This window comes from Neoarius graeffei, chromosome 14 (assembly GCF_027579695.1).
Source record: "Neoarius graeffei isolate fNeoGra1 chromosome 14, fNeoGra1.pri, whole genome shotgun sequence".
Taxonomy (NCBI): domain Eukaryota; kingdom Metazoa; phylum Chordata; class Actinopteri; order Siluriformes; family Ariidae; genus Neoarius; species Neoarius graeffei.
In genome coordinates this window covers 45,781,826-45,799,522 of record NC_083582.1, presented here as the reverse complement: position 1 = coordinate 45,799,522, position 17,697 = coordinate 45,781,826, and the positions used below count along the sequence as shown (strand labels likewise).

The window sequence follows — 17,697 nt, the reverse complement described above, 5'->3', positions numbered from 1 at the left end:
GTGCTTGAAAGTTTGTGAACCCTTTAGAATTTTCTATATTTCTGCATCAATATGACCTAAAACATCATCAGATTTTCACACAAGTCCTAAAAGTAGATAAAGAGAACCCAGTTAAACAAATAAGACAAAAATATTATACTTGGTCATTTATTTATTGAGGAAAATGGCCCAATATTACATATCTGTGAGTGGCAAAAGTATGCGAACCTTTGCTTTCAGTATCTGGTGTGACCCCCGGGTGCAGCAATAACTGCAACTAAACGTTTCCGGTAACTGTTGATCAGTCCTGCACACGGGCTTGGAGGACTTTTAGCCCATTCCTCTGTACAGAACAGCTTCAACTCTGGGATGTTGGTGGGTTTCCTCACATGAACTGCTCGCTTCAGGTCCTTCCACAACATTTTGATTGGATTAAGGTCAGGACTTTGACTTGGCCATTCCAAAATATTAACTTTATTCTTCTTCTACCATTTTTTAGTAGAACGACTTGTGTGCTTAAGGTCGTTGTCTTGCTGCATGATCCATCGTCTCTTGAGATTCAGTTCATGGACAGATGCCCTGACATTTTCCTTTAGAATTCGCTGGTATAATTCAGAATTCATTGTTCCATCAATGATGGCAAGCCGTCCTGGCCCAGATGCAGCAAAACAGGCTCAAACCATGATACTACCACCATCATGTTTCACAGATGGGATAAGGTTCTTATGCTGGAATGCAGTGTTTTCCTTTCTCCAAACATAATGCTTCTCATTTAAACCGAAAAGTTCTATGTTGGTCTCATCCAGCCACAAAACATTTTTCCAATAGCCTTCTAGCTTGTCCACATGATCTTTAGCAAACTGCAGGCGAGCAGCAATGTTCTTTTTGGAGATCAGTGGCTTTCTCCATGCACCCCTGCCATGCACACCATTGTTGTTCAGTGTTCTCCTGATGGTGGACTCATGAACATTAACATTAGTCAGTCACTACGTTTACATGCACATAGAGAGAATCGAATTTCTGCCGTTGCTCGACTGAAATCGAAGTTCAAAATGCCATGTATACACCTTAATTCGGCTGAAATTGAACCGAACTTGATTTCTCGGAATCGAGCTACACGACCTAGATTATGCGATTTCTGCCGAGCTACTTTGTGCATGTATACCCTATCGAGCTAGTTGTCGAGCTACTTCCGGAAGTGACGAGTGACGAGACCACAAGCGGGAAACACAACAGCCTCGGTCGGCATGACAACAGTAGTAGCGAGCAGTAGAAGAGGTCAGGAGGAACAAACGGAGAAGAGAAAATGGCGATGTAGAGCTCTCTGAAGTGTGGGTGGAGCACAGAGGACGGCAGGACAAAGATTCTGGCACTAATAGGCTTTTTATTGTCAGACTTTTCAGTTTAACAGCCTACTTTTATTCTTGAGAGAAAAACACACACACACACACACGCGCGCTGTGTTCTAGTCCCGGGATGAGCTGTCCCCTCTGCTCTCCCTCTGCCTCCTTAAATAGGGCGCGGTTACTGGGAAGACACACAAACACAGGTTAATTACCGTCAGGTGTAGTGATTCTTTCACTCACCTTCCCTGGCTCTGCCCTCCTGTCACAGACCAGTGCTTGACCATGCCCCCACTGCCACAGGCAAGCAGAAACGTGCACTTCTGGAGCAATAAGGAGACAGAGTTCATGCTCATTCAGCTTAAGGAGTTGAATATATTAAAATTCATGGACTGGAGAAAAACGCGCAATGGAGAACACGGAACTGATAACTTTGTTTACACTCTTGAATAGCTCTTCTTCATGATGACAACCGGAAGTGTACCAACACGATGGGGCGTGTTGCACCACCTGTGGCTCGGGTGCACAATGCACCTCACACAATAGCCCGATTTCAGTTGTGTGCATGTACGATTGGATTTCTCTGGCACCCTGCTGGGACCTTCAGCTCAATTACCGACAGCAGCTCAATTTGGATGTGCATGTAAACGTAGTCAGTGTGAGAGAGGCCTTCAGTTGCTTAGAAGTTACCCTGGGGTCCTTTGTGACCTCGCCGACTATTACATGCCTTGCTCTTGGAGTGATCTTTGTTGGTCGACCACTCCTGGGGAGGGTAACAATGGTCTTGAATTTCCTCCATTTGTACATAATCTGTCTGACTGTGGATTGGTGGAGTCCAAACTCTTTAGAGATGGTTTTGTAACCTTTTCCAGCCTGATGAGCATCAACAACGCTTTTTCTGAAGTCCTCAGAAATCTCCTTTGTTCATGCCATGATACACTTCCACAAACATGTGTTGTGAAGATCAGACTTTGATAGATCCCTGTTCTTTAAATAAAACAGGGTGCCTACTCACACCGGATTGTCATCCCATTGATTGAAAACACCTGACTCTAATTTCACCTTCAAATTAACTGCTAATCCTAGAGGTTCACATACTTTTGCCACTCACAGATATGTAATATTGGATAATTTTCCTCAATAAATAAATGACCAAGTATAATATTTTTATGTCATTTGTGCAACTGAGTTCTCTTTATCTACTTTTAGGACTTGTGCGAAAATCTGATGATGTTTTACATCATATTTATGCAGAAATATACAACCCCGATTCCAAAAAAGTTGGGACAAAGTACAAATTGTAAATAAAAACGGAATGCAATGATGTGGAAGTTTCAAAATTCCATATTTTATTCAGAATAGAACATAGATGACATATCAAATGTTTAAACTGAGAAAATGTATCATTTAAAGAGAAAAATTAGGTGATTTTAAATTTCATGACAACAACACATCTCAAAAAAGTTGGGACAAGGCCATGTGAGACATCCCCTTTTCTCTTTACAACACTCTGTAAACGTCTGGGGACTGAGGAGACAAGTTGCTCAAGTTTAGGGATAGGAATGTTAACCCATTCTTGTCTAATGGATTCTAGTTGCTCGACTGTCTTAGGTCTTTTTTGTCGTATCTTCCGTTTTATGATGCGCCAAATGTTTTCTATGGGTGAAAGATCTGGACTGCAGGCTGGCCAGTTCAGTACCCGGACCCTTCTTCTATGCAGCCATGATGCTGTATTTGATGCAGTATGTGGTTTGGCATTGTCATGTTGGAAAATGCAAGGTCTTCCCTGAAAGAGACATCGTCTGGATGGGAGCATATGTTGCTCTAGAACCTGGATATACCTTTCAGCATTGATGGTGTCTTTCCAGATGTGTAAGCTGCCCATGGCACACGCACTAATGCAACCCCATACCATCAGAGATGCAGGCTTCTGAACTGAGCGCTGATAACAACTCGGGTCGTCCTTCTCCTCTTTAGTCCGAATGACACGGCGTCCCTGATTTCCATAAAGAACTTCAAATTTTGATTCGTCTGACCACAGAACAGTTTTCCACTTTGCCACAGTCCATTTTAAATGAGCCTTGGCCCAGAGAAGACGTCTGCGCTTCTGGATCACGTTTAGATACGGCTTCTTCTTTGAACTATAGAGTTTTAGCTGGCAATGGCGGATGGCACGGTGAATTGTGTTCACAGATAATGTTCTCTGGAAATATTCCTGAGCCCATTTTGTGATTTCCAATACAGAAGCATGCCTGTATGTGATGCAGTGCCGTCTAAGGGCCCGAAGATCACAGGCACCCAGTATGGTTTTCCAGCCTTGACCCTTACGCACAGAGATTCTTCCAGATTCTCTGAATCTTTTGATGATATTATGCACTGTAGATGATGATATGTTCAAATTCTTTGCAATTTTACACTGTCGAACTCCTTTCTGATATTGCTCCACTATTTGTTGGCACAGAATTAGGAGGATTGGCGATCCTCTTCCCATCTTTACTTCTGAGAGCTGCTGCCACTCCAAGATGCTCTTTTTATACCCAGTCATGTTAATGACCTATTGCCAATTGACCTAATGAGTTGCAATTTGCTCCTCCAGCTGTTCCTTTTTTGTACCTTTAACTTTTCCAGCTTCTTATTGCCCCTGTCCCAACTTTTTTGAGATGTGTTGCTGTCATGAAATTTCAAATGAGCCAATATTTGGCATGAAATTTCAAAATGTCTCACTTTTGACATTTGATATGTTGTCTATGTTCTATTGTGAATACAATGTCAGTTTTTGAGATTTATAAATTATTGCATTCCGTTTTTATTTACAATTTGTACTTCGTCCCAACTTTTTTGGAATCGGGATTGTAGAAAATTTTAAAGGGTTCACAAACTTTCATGCACCACTGTATGGAATTATGAAGCAAACGAAAAGTGTTAAAAAACAAACACTATGTTTCATATTTTAGCTTTGTTAAAGTAACCGTTTACCTTGATGACGCTTTGAACTGGCATTACCTTAACCAGCTTCATGAGGTAGTCACCTGGAATACTTTTCAGTTCACAGGTCTGCCTCATCGAAAGCTAATGAGTGCAATTTATTGCTTTCTTAATGTGTTTGAGATCAAATAGTAAATAATAGAAACAGTGTAAGCAGCCCTATTCCACAGCTGTAGTAATCCATATTATGTCAAGAACCGCTTAACTAAGTAAATAGAAATTACATCCAGCATTACTTTAAGATATTAAGTGTTTTTAATGAATAAAAATAAAGAAAAAACATTGAATTACAAGGTGTGTCCAAACTTTTGAAATGTTTCAACATTAAAAAAATACTATAAACAGGAGTAAGCCATCTCATCTCATTATCTCTAGCCGCTTTATCCTTCTACAGGGTCGCAGGCAAGCTGGAGCCTATCCCAGCTGACTACGGTCGAAAGGCGGGGTACACCCTGGACAAGTCGCCAGGTCATCACAGGGCTGATACATAGACACAGACAACCATTCACACTCACATTCACACCTACGGTCAATTTAGAGTCACCAGTTAACCTAACCTGCATGTCTTTGGACTGTGGGGGAAACCGGAGCACACCCACGCGGACACGGGGAGAACATGCAAACTCCACACAGAAAGGCCCTCGCCGGCCCCGGGGCTCGAACTCAGGACCTTCTTGCTGTGAGGCGACAGCGCTAACCACTACACCACCGTGCCGCCCCGGAGTAAGCCATAATAAAGAAAATAAAGTCAATATTTGGTGTGAGATGACCCTTTGCTTAAAAAAATAGTAGTCTCAGGTACAGTGAGTGCAGTTTGATAAGGAAATGAGCTGTAAGTTTTACTGAGTATCTTGCAGAACCAGCCACAGTTCTTCTGGATACTTTGACTGTCACACTCGCTTCTCATTGCTCATCTCATTATCTCTAGCTGCTTTATCCTGTTCTACAAGGTCGCAAGCAAGCTGGAGCCTATCCCAGCTGACTACAGGCGAAAGGCAGGGTACACCCTGGACAAGTCGCCAGGTCATCACAGGGCTGACACATAGACAACCATTCACACTCACATTCACACCTACGGTCAATTTAGAGTCATCAGTTAACCTAACCTGCATGTCTTTGGACTGTGGGGGAAACCGGAGCACCCTGAGGAAACCCACGCGGACACGGGGAGAACATGCAAACTCCACACAGAAAGGCCCTCGCTGGCCACGGGGCTTGAACCTGGCCCTTCTTCCTGTGAGGCGACAGCGCTAACCACTACACCACCGTGCCGCCCCACACTCGCTTCTTAATTTTGCAATTATTTGTAAGCCATTTTTGGTCTACAGCACTTCATTTCTTGACATGTGCCTAAGACTTTTGCACAGTACTTATATATAAGTCATAAAAAGAGAATGTGAGTCTACCTATAGGATGTCATTTCCACTGGATGCCACTAGCTACAGCTCCACCCTCTCTTGGATTGAAAGAAAGCAAAAAGCAGAAATATATAAATATTTGTAAGTGGGGTAGTCTCTGCCTGCCCTCAAAAGCAGGCAGAGAGAGAGAGAGACATCGAGAGAGAAAGAACAGGGAGGTGGAGAACTCTTTTTCTCAGCTGGTTTGCCTGCCTGTCCCGCCTTGAACTCTCGCATTACCATGACTACAACATCCGAGAATTTGGTGAAAGAAAGCACAGCGGCAGAGTGAAAGTGGAAGGCAAGAATCTCTTTCCTTTTTTTCCTAAGTGGAAAAGAGAGAGAGAGAGAGAGAGAGAGAGAGAGCAGAGGGAGGGAAGAGACAGAAAATAGAGTAAGAAAGAGAGCTTGTCAAAGTGTACACAAAATACAGGCACAAGGTGACACAGGAGGAGCTGAGGAGGGAGAAGAGAGGAGAGGAGGAGAAAGAAGAGGAGAGGAGGAGGAAGAAGAGGAGAGGAATAAGTGAAGGACTGAGAGAGAGCTGGCCATGGGTCTGTGCGCTGTGCTGCTCATCTGTCTGTCCCAGGCAGAGCTAGCCAGAGTCTGGAGTCAAGATCTATCAGGTAAGAACTTCTGCATAAACACACACACACACACACACACACACACACACATACGGTAGGTGACAGACTTGTGCTAGAAGTTGTACAGAAGTATATCATCACATTTAACATAAGCTTTCAGCAGGTCTATTGTGTTAGCATTTACAGTACAAGAAAGGTAACAGCTGCACTGCAAAGTCTATTTCCCATAATTCTCTCCCTGCATATGAATGAAGTAAGAAACTGGTATTTCGAAGAAAAAAATATAGCTGAGGTAATGGTGTGCTGCTGTTTTTTGTTTGGGCTTTGTGCACTCTGATTTCAGAGTTCTGTTTTGTCGAGTGTGTCTCTGTTTCCTTTCACTGCAAGACTTGGTGCTGATGCTTGTGTAAACTTGTGTGTTACACCCCGAGGATCCTTATGACTCAGAGGAAATGGACAACACACGGGCTGAAAGTTGGACTACATCTGTTTGTGTCAAGTTCTTCTCACTGTACTGGCCTCGCTCCTCACTTCAATGCGCATAAAGCCAAGCTCCACGTGTGTGTGTGTGTGTGTGTGTGTGTGTGTGTGTGTGTGTGAAACTACACTTACTCTAATACACACTTACCTACACATCAGTAACAAACCTGATGATGGAAGTTCCACGGTAGTAAGTCAACACAGCTGTGTTATAAAATGTCCTGACTTTCTGAATGATATAAACACATTGTCATTAGGATAGGAGAAATGCAACACTAATACACAATTTTAATTTTAATGTGCACAGTCTTTAACATGTAACCTCTGTGGTTTGGATGATGGATGATGTGGTTTGGATGATCATGTCCTATCCTTTTGTCCTCTGACACTCTCTTTTCATTCACAGATACACAGTCTGCAACATTTCCCAACTTGAGATTTGACCTTAAAACAAACCATTTACCAATTTTTTTTTTTTTTTGTTAAATTTGTGCTCATTAATCAATATTGTTTGTCCTTTGGCAGGTAGAGTAACTGTAGCAAAAAAATATACGAGTGTGGACCTTTTATACATTATTCTTGTTCTTGTTTCAGTGGCACCCACCCTGTGTGTGTTTGTGTCTATGCGTGGGTGTGTGTGTGTGGGCGTAGGTATTTTTGTCCTCCTTGGAGATGCTGTATTTTTAGCAGTCCTGATTCTTTTTCTCTCTGCTAGGCAGCACTGCTCCACTTTCTCTGGCCCCTGTCCCTCCTGTGCCTCTCTCTTCTCATGTTGCACCCTTACAGAGCCCATAAGGCAAGAGCATGTGTGTGTGTGTGTGTGTGTGTGTGTGTGTGTGTGTGTGTGTGTGTGTGTGTGCACGCATCTTCAGTCCTGCATGTTTATGGGACATAGTTATTGATGTTTGAAGACAGTCAAATCACAAAAGATCTATTTATTGTCAAACTGTAAGAGGATATTTATTGGATTTAAAGCCATTCCATATGACCTACTTCTACACTGGGACTGATATGTCCTATATATCCTATATGACCCACTTCTGGATGATGTTCTGCACACGTGACAAAACACTCAGCTTGTGCAAAGTTAATTCTGCTTTAAGTGAGACAGTGATCTTTGGATCACAGTTAATGCTGTGAGCACATCCTGTTCTTTTGTTTTACTGCCTCCTGTATTTGGTTGCCGTTTGGAAAGTCTGCTAGTTTGTATGATGACTCACTTTTCTTGAACTGTTGCATTGGGGCAGTCTGCTGTCAGTCTCTCTTTCTGACATCATAAATCAGGAACATAATGCTGTAGGCTATCCTAGAGTATAATAGCCTATAACATTTTCAGGCTCAATTCTCAGTTCGTTCTCAGTTCTGATTAAGATCTCATTCTCAGTTTTCATTTCTTATTCTCAATTCTCATTTCTGTCTCAGTTCTCAGCGATCACATAAATTATGGAATTTCGCTCATATCTTGTACAGAAAGATAGAGAGAATATGACACGGTGGCGTGAAGATATGAAGTTTATCTTCAGGTGATGAATATATTTTCAACACGAGAAGATAAACTTCATATCTTCGCACCACCATGTCATATTCTTTATATTATATAGACACATCCACAAAAAAAAAAAAATACACAAGTTCATCAAAATAATTTTAATTCTGAACCGGTTCACCATTTTGACAATGGGTCAGTGGGAAAACACGGGGCGTGACGTCATTGGAGTGAAATGTCGGGAATTATTATACATACAGGACACTTTTTCGATGAAATAAAAACATGTATTCTATTCCCTTCTCACAGATTTCATTCATTTGGTTTGATAGCATGCAATATTGTTTGCATGTCACTTATCCTACATGTATTATGCCACTCTACCCAATGGAGAATGAGCATTGAATATGGTTTACAATATTGCAGTATTGTCAAGACAACATGACATCACACGTTGGAGCTGATGTGAATGTTCAATGAGAGAGTTTTCTGCTGCGCATGCACAGAAGCATTTTTTTGTTCGGCCAGTGGTGCCTGCAGTAAACTATTGCAGTGAATTGAAAATGCCATAAGATACGTATTACACGTAAATCTTCCGCACAAGTGAGTGACTGTGACAATTTCTAAATAAACATTGAATGTTTATGTATAATAATAATAATAATAATAATAATAATAATAATATTGGCTGGCTTTTTTCATGGTATATCAAATATATTTCATTCGGCCAGCATGATATCGAACTCTTCTTCGATTCGTTCGATATCATGCTAGCTGAATGGAATATATCTGATATACCACTCAAAGTCAGCCAATATTATTTAAATATGTCACTCAGATCCGCAATGAACTTCATATGAAAATACAAGTTTGTCAACACGAGAAGATAAACTTCATGTCTTCAAGCCAATATGTGATTTTCTTTTTATTATATAGACACTTTCACAAAAAGTACACAAATTTATCAAAACAATTCATCGATTTCCTCATGAGTGACATGTAGAGATTTATGTCATGGTTTTGGTTCTCCATGTCCCGAATGTAGCTTGTATGAAAAATACGAGTGGCATATTTCCCAGTAAAACACTCTTGTCCATATATACAGTGGCATGCAAAAGTTTGGGCACCCTTGCTGAAAATGTCTGTTACTGTGAATAGTTAAGTGAGCAGAAGATGAACTGATCACCAAAAGGCGTAAAGGTAAAGACATTTCTTTTCAATGTTTTTTGCAAGATTTGTGTATTATTTTTGTTTTGTACAACTGGGGAGTGAAAAAAGAAAAGGAACACCATGCAAAAGTTTGGGAACCCCAATACATTTGAGTTCTCAGATAACTTTTACCAACGTTCCAGACCTTAATTAGCTTATTGAGCTGTGGCTTGTTCAAATTCTTCATTAGGAAAGATCAGATGATGCAGATTTCAACGCTGTATAAATTCTCTGAATCCTCAAACTTGTCCGTAAAATCAACAGCCATGGGCTTCTCTAAGCAACTCCCTCGCATTCTGAAAAATAAAATAATTGATGCTCACAAAGCAGGAGAAGGCTGCAAGAACATAGCAAAGTGTTTTCAGGTAGCTGTTTCCTCAGATTGTAATATTATTAAGAAACGGCAGTTAACAGAAACAGTGGAGATCAAGGTGAGGTCTGGAAGATGAAGAAAACTTTCTGAAATAACTGTTCATTGGATTGCTAGAAAGGCAAATAAAACCCCCTGTTTGACTGCAAAAGACTTTCAGGAAGATTTAGCAGACCCTGGAGTGGTGGTGCACTGTTCTACTAAGCAGCAACACCTAAACAAATATGACTTTCTTGAGAGAGTCATCAGAAGAAAACCTTTCCTGCGTCCTAGCCACAAAATTCAGTGTCTGAAGTTTGCAAATGAACATCTAAGCAAGCCTGATGCATTTTGGAAACAAGTCCTGTGGACTGATGAAATCAAAATAGAACTTTTTGGCCACAATGTGCAAAGGTATGTTTGGAGAAAAAAAGAGTGCCAAATTCCAGGAAAAGAACACCTCTCCGACTCTTAAGTATGGGGGTGGATCGATCATGCTTTGGGGTTGTGTTGCAGCCAGTGGCACAGGGCACATTTCACTGGTCGAGGGAAGCATGGATTCGAATAAATACCAGCAAACTCTGGAAGCAAGCATCACACCATCTGTAAAAAAGTTGAAGTTAAAAAGAGGATGGGTCCTACAATAAGACGATGATCCAAAACACACCTCAAAATCTATAATGGAGTACTTCAAGAGGCACAAGTTGAAGGTTTTGCCCTGGCCCTCACAGACCTAAACATCATTGCAAATCTGTGGATAGATCTCAAAAGAGCAGTGCATGCAAGACAGCCCAAGAAACTTGTAGAACTGGAAGTCTTTTGCAAAGACGAATGTGTGAAAATCCCCCAGGTAAGAACTGAAAGATTATTAGCTGGCTACAAAATGTGTTTACAAGCTGTGATACTTGCCAAAGGGGGTGTTACTAAGTACTGACCATGTCAGGTGCCCAAACTTTTGCTTCAGGTCCTTTTCATTTTTTGGTATTTTACACCTGTAAATGATGGAAATAAAAATGTAATCTTGTGGAAAATATTAAAGAAATGTGTCATCTTTACCCTTATGCCTTTTGGTGATCATTTCATCTTCTGCTCACTTAACTATTCACGGTAACAGACATTTTCAGCAAGGGTGCCCAAACTTTTGCATGCCACTGTATATGTGTGTGTGGGGCATGGTAGTGCAGTGGTTAGCACTGTTGCCTCAAAGCAAGCTGGTTCTGTGTTTGAATCTTGCGGCCAACTGGGGCCTTTCTGTATGGAGTTTACATGTTCTCCCCTGCTTGCGTGGGTTTCCTCTGGGTGCTGTGGTTTCCTCCCACACTCCAAAGAGATGTGGATAAGGTCAACTGGCTGTTCTAAATTGCCCATAGGTGTGAGGGTGAATGATTATTTGTCTCTGCAATAGATTCATGACCTGCCCAGGGTGTACCCTACCTCTCACCTGAAGTCAACTGGGATTGGCTCCAGCTTCCCCCAAAACCCTAACCAGGGCTCTCAAGTCTCACGCATTGAGCGTGACAGTCACACTTTTCGGTCTTTTGTCACGCACTCCCACCACACATTGTATTTCTCACGCTGAAAAAAATTATAATATAAATTTCTCTGGCGCGCCGCTGGAAATGGCAGGAAACAAGCGCATCTCCCATGAGTCAAGCCTGCCACTTACCAGCCAATCAAATAAAGGAAAGGGGCGGGGCTACACAATAGCCAATCAGAAGTACTATTGTATCTGGGTCGATAACGCAACAACCAATGAAAAAAGCATTGTTATCCCGGGAATTGTTCACGTGATTCTGCTACAACCATCTTCTGAAAGTTTTGTTCAGTGGACACCATGAGGATGAGCTCTGAGCAGCACGGAGACCAGAGGAAGTCATATCCTGTTTTAATGTTACAACAAATTCACAACTTGTTTGACACAAGAAATGACAACTTGCCTGCTGTGAGAGAATGTTGCCCAGATAATTAGCATGGGCATGGTAAGGTTTTACAGGAGCTGAGCTGTATTGCACCTGTTTAAATGATCCCCTGGCGAGCAGCTCCACTTGTTCACAGGCAATAACAGACGCCGGTCAGTAATAATAACAGCGACACTAACGTGTGTTTAAAGCAGCATGTGAATACCAGTAAGAGTGAAGTTTTTTTTTTTTTAATTTGTCAGCAGTTATGAAAGACCCGTTTGTGAAAGATTAAGTTTTTATTGTTCATAATATAGAAACTGCATGACTCCAAGGGAAGATATAGGGAAGAGGAAAGTCCAACTATTACAGATTACAGGACCCAACATCCTTTGACGTTGAGGAGTTTTGGGGAAGAATGTCCTCAAAAAAAAACAAAGTAAGAATTTTTTGCACACAACATGACTTGCTCATTATTAAGATAAAAGGAAAACATTTAAGTAATAGAGGCCCTTGGTTCCTTTTTCAAAGGCGACTGGCTTGAACCAATTTGGGAGGTTATCAAAGCTAACAACCTTGGTTTTGGTGCTTCCTCATTCAAATGCTGATGCCAAGAGGATATTTTCAATGGTCAGTCTGAACAAAACCTCAACCCGAAACAGCTTGTCTCTGGACGGGACATTGGCCTCTATCATGACCCTGAAAATGGCTGGATTTGAGCCGAACTGTTTTAAGTGGGAGCCAACAACACAAATGATGAAGGACTCCAAAAAGGCAACAAACACTTACAATAAACAACACCAGTCATAATCTCTCGCCCTGCTCTCTCTCACACACACACACACACATACACACACACATACACACTTATTCAATACACGGAAACTGAATAAAGACTTTGTATTTGGTTGAATTGTCAGTGCCATGTGTTATCCTTTCTTCTGCAAGTCTGAGCAGTTATTAATAACAACAATACTAATAATAATATTATTAATGAAAGACCCCCATTCCTGCGACCCGTCCAACCGGCCCAACCGGGGGGGGGGGGAATGTCACTCTTGCCTGCATTCAAAACTTGAGAGCCCTGACCCTAACAGATGAGTGGTATAGAAAATGGATGGATGGATGGATGGATGGAAGGATGGAAGGAGCTTCTTTGTATATACAGTGGTGCTTGAAAGTTTGTGAACCCTTTAGAATTTTCTATAGTTCTGCATAAATATGACCTTAAACATCATCAGATTTTCACACAAGTCCTAAAAGTAGATAAAGAGAACCCAGTTAAACAAATGAGACAAAAATATTATACTTGGTCATTTATTTATTGAGGAAAATGATCCAATATTACATATCTGTGAGTGGCAAAAGTATGTGAACCTCTAGGATTAGCAGTTAATTTGAAGGTGAAATTAGAGTCAGGTGTTTTCAATCAATGGGATGACAGGTGTGAGTGGGCACCCTGTTTTATTTAAAGAACAGGGATCTATCAAAGTCTGATCTTCACAACATGTTTGTGGAAGTGTATCATGGCACGAAAAAAGGAGATTTCTGAGGACCTCAGAAAAAGCGTTGTTGATGCTCATCAGGCTGGAAAAGGTTACAAAACCGTCTCTAAAGAGTTTGGACTCCACCAATCCACAGTCAGACAGATTGTGTACAAATGGAGGAAATTCAAGACCATTGTTACCCTCCCCAGGAGTGGTCGACCAACAAAGATCACTCCAAGAGCAAGGAGTGTAATAGTCGGTGAGGTCACAAAGGACCCCAGGGTAACTTCTAAGCAACTGAAGGCCTCTCTCACATTGGCTAATGTTCATGTTCATGAGTCCACCATCAGGAGAACACTGAACAACAATGGTGTGCATGGCAGGGGTGCATGGAGAAAGCCACTGCTCTCCAAAAAGAACATTGCTGCTCATCTGCAGTTTGCTAAAAATCATGTGGACAAGCTAGAAGGCTATTGGAAAAATGTTTTGTGGACGGATGAGACCAAAATAGAACTTTTTGGTTTAAATGAGAAGCATTATGTTTGGAGAAAGGAAAACACTGCATTCCAGCATAAGAACCTTATGCCATCTGTGAAACATGATGGTGGTAGTATCATGGTTTGGGCCTGTTTTGCTGCATCTGGGCCAGGATGGCTTGCCATCATTGATGGAACAATGAATTCTGAATTATACCAGCGAATTCTAAAGGAAAATGTCAGAACATCTGTCCATGAACTGAATCTCAAGAGACGATGGGTCATGCAGCAAGACAACGACCCTAAGCACACAAGTCATTCTACCAAAAAATGGTTAAAGAAGAATAAAGTTAATGTTTTGGAATGGCCAAGTCAAAGTCCTGACTTTAATCCAATCTAAATGTTGTGGAAGGACCTGAAGCGAGCAGTTCATGTGAGGAAACCCACCAACATCCCAGAGTTGAAGCTGTTCTGTACAGAGGAATGGGCTAAAAGTCCTCCAAGCCGGTGTGCAGGACTGATCAACAGTTACCGCAAACGTTTAGTTGCAGTTATTGCTGCACCTGGGGGTCACACCAGATACTGAAAGCAAAGGTTCACATACTTTTGCCACTCACAGATATGTAATATTGGGCCATTTTCATCAATAAATAAATGACCAAGTATAATATTTTTGTCTCATTTGTTTAACTGGGTTCTCTTTATCTACTTTTAGGACTTGTATGAAAATCTGATGATGTTTTAGGTCATATTTATGCAAAAATGCAGAAAATTCTAAAGGATACAGAATGACAGGGTATTAAGAGCCCCTACCTCAATTAGTGGTTAAGGGTCTTACTTGTTACAGGAGAAGGCATTAACTTGACACCTCTCCGGCTGCAGCTCAGCGTGAGTCCAGTCTTGTGATACAGATATTAATTATAACAAGCTAACACTGATCACCCATTTCCATTTTAGCACATTCTTTACATTTGATGTAAATTAAAAAAAATAAAAAGATGATGACATGTAGCTCATCTGCTTAATATTCAAAGCATTGTCTTTGACAAAAGATGTCAGCCATGCATCCCAGCCATGATCTCTCTCAGTCCTTCAGTTCTTTTCTGTTTTTTTCTTATCAGCACAGCGGAATGTGTTTAGGATTGGGTACTATGGTTACAGCCAACAACCGAGTGCCAAACTGCAATCTTTCCTCCTATATGCAGAGGCCCTCTTTCTTGCATGCTACAAATCACACATGTGGGGCTTATAACTCAAACAATTGGCACCAATATGTGTTTGGTGATCTAATAAACATAAAGGGAACAGCCAGACTAATTTATCAGTTTGAGGCAACAGTTTAATGAAGGATTTATGTTTCTAATATAGAGGTTGAAATCTCCAGGCATCTCAGATTTAATGTGATTTAGATTTTGGGTCCAAGACACAATTTTAAAATAATTCTTTGAGCATCATGGTGTATGTACTCCTGCATACCCTACTGTTGTGGTATTTTATGACGACTTGCTGCTTTTATTATCTTTTATTTCCATTTTCATCCATCATGGATAACACTAGGTTTAATATTTAATTTTGTTATTGATGTCAGAACAAATTTATATTCAAACACACTTAAATACCAAAACTTTGACATAATTAAAATAAGAATGCAAGAAATTTGACAGTTCAAACCATAGATTTTTAAAATGTTGGGTATTATTTGTACTGTGACTAAATCTGCAGACAAAATGCCATCCATATGGAAAGATTTACTTGACTAGAATACAATTCTTTGTCTTTATTCCTTTTTATACCCTGGTGTACAGTAATGCACAACTCATTGTCACTGCACATATCATTCATGGAGACAACAAAAGGCTCTTTGAACTTATTTTCAATCCAAGTGTCTTACATGTAGTTGCCAACTTGTTTTCTCTCTCTCTCTCTCTCTCTCTCTCTCTCTCTTCCCAATCAAAAGCTCTGTTGTAAACAAAATAACCAGTGATCTGTTAAAAGTGAGTTAAGTAGAAGGAGACGAAAAAAACCTGCCCGTGGGCAGCCATAGCAAAGTTTTAGTATCACAGAGCACTAAGAACAGACACTGCAAAATAACAGGCAGAGAGCACTGATCGAAAACAACCCAAAGTCCCCACAGGAAGTTTGAGATTTATTCTTTTTGTTTTTTGTCAAACAAAAAGGGGCTTTTGGCAGGAGAATAAAGTACAATAATCTTTGTTGATTTGATTCAATTAGAATTTGACGTCGTTGAGACTGTGGCGAATTGGGGTGTGTGTGTGTGTGTGTGTGTGAGAGAGAGAGAGAGTATGTGTCTGTTTGTGAGTCTGTGCAATATCTTCTGAGCATGCCCTATTTTCTTCTCTTCTCCTGTGTAGATTTTATCACTGAGCTAATATTTGTTTCTTTTAAACATTTGAAGACGCTCAGCATCGTGCAAGCACTAAAGGTGTCATTTTTAAAATGTTCAGCAGGTCACACAGTAGTGCCACATGTTACCTAACAACATTTATATCTTGCTGGATGCCGATGAGAAATACGTCATGGCTTGTGCATTTACTTCATTTGAGAAGTAAAGTGAATAAGCAGGCTGACAAGAAGAAACTGCTGTGTGGGGAATTACTATGATGGCCATTTCTGCCTGAATTTATTGAGTAGTTTTGGGACTGTTCCATTACCATTCTCTCGTCCTCCCTTTTCTGTCAGCTCAGTCCTCTCCTATTTGTTACCTTCATCACTCTCTTGTAAGCCTTGACTTCCTCCTCCACACAGTGTCATCCCACAGTCTCTTGCTCTTCAAATTTATCTCATTCAGGTATGTTAGTCTCACAACAGTGTGGTCTAAATGACCTAATTAGATGGCTTTCATTGCATGGCAGCAGAAATAGCCAAGCTTTTCCAGCGATGAAATCAAACAAGGCTTATCATTAAAACCAGGTCCCAAGTGACACACCATCCCAACTCTCCCTCTTCATCTGTCAAATGCCTGGGACATGCTACAAGAGTGATGCAATACTACAGCAGCTGAGAAAAGTATTCAGACCCTTTCAGTTTTTACACACTTTATTGTATAATAGATTTAATTTGGGGCGGCACGGTGGTGTAGTGGTTAGTGCTGTCGCCTCACAGCAAGAAGGTCCGGGTTTGAGCCCCGTGGCCGGCAAGGGCCTTTCTGTGCGGAGTTTGCATGTTCTCCCCGTGGGTTTCCTCCGGGTGCTCCAGTTTCCCCCACAGTCCAAAGACATGCAGGTTAGGTTAACTGGTGACTCTAAATTGACCATAGGTGTGAACGTGAGTGTGAATGGTTGTCTGTGTCTATGTGTCAGCCCTGTGATGACCTGGCGACTTGTCCAGGGTGTACCCTGCCTTTCGCCCGTAGTCAGCTGGGATAGGCTCCAGCTTGCCTGTGACCCTGTAGAACAGGATAAAGTGGCTAGAGATAATGAGATTTAATTTGAAATTGATTAAATTTGGCCATCAATATACACACAGTAGCCTATAATGAGACAGCAAATACACGTTATGATCATCTTTTTGCAAATCTTTTAAAAATCAAAAAATGAAATCTCTCATTAAGATAAGTATTCATACCGTTTATTCAGTACTTACAGTAATATTTCAGCACCTACAACAATTACTTTAAATCTTATTTTGTAAATTTCTACAACCATTGCACGCCTGGATTGGGCGTGGATTGGATGGGCAGTTACTCCCATTGTTCCCAGGAGATTCTCTCTAGCTCAATCAGATTGGATGGGGAGTGTGTATGAACTGCCGTCTTTGGGTATCTAAGGCCAAGTTTACATTAGACCGTATCTGTCTCGTTTTCTTCGCGGATGCACTGTCCGTTTACATTAAAACGCCTGGAAACGGGAATCCGCCAGGGTCCACGTATTCAATCCAGATCGTGTCTGGTCCGGTGCTGTGTAAACATTGAGAATACGCGGATACGCTGTGCTGAGCTCTAGCTGGCGTCGTCATTGGACAACGTCACTGTGACATCCACCTTCCTGATTCGCTGGCGTTG

General features: G+C 41.2%; 1 protein-coding gene across 4 annotated transcripts in view; it reads left to right on the top strand.

Annotated features, from left to right (window-relative positions):
* The first annotated feature begins 5,845 nt into the window (after positions 1-5,845).
* The window catches only part of plxdc1 (plexin domain containing 1), a 50,880-nt gene continuing 39,028 nt past the window's right edge, over positions 5,846-17,697 (top strand). For all 4 annotated transcript variants that reach the window (XR_009656480.1, XR_009656479.1, XM_060939803.1 and 1 more), the window contains exon 1: positions 5,846-6,330. Coding sequence is in view for 2 of the 4 variants with exons in the window: in XM_060939803.1 (XP_060795786.1) it covers positions 6,255-6,330 (76 nt within the window). In the remaining 2 variants the exon portion in view is untranslated. The remainder of the gene's footprint in view (positions 6,331-17,697) is intronic.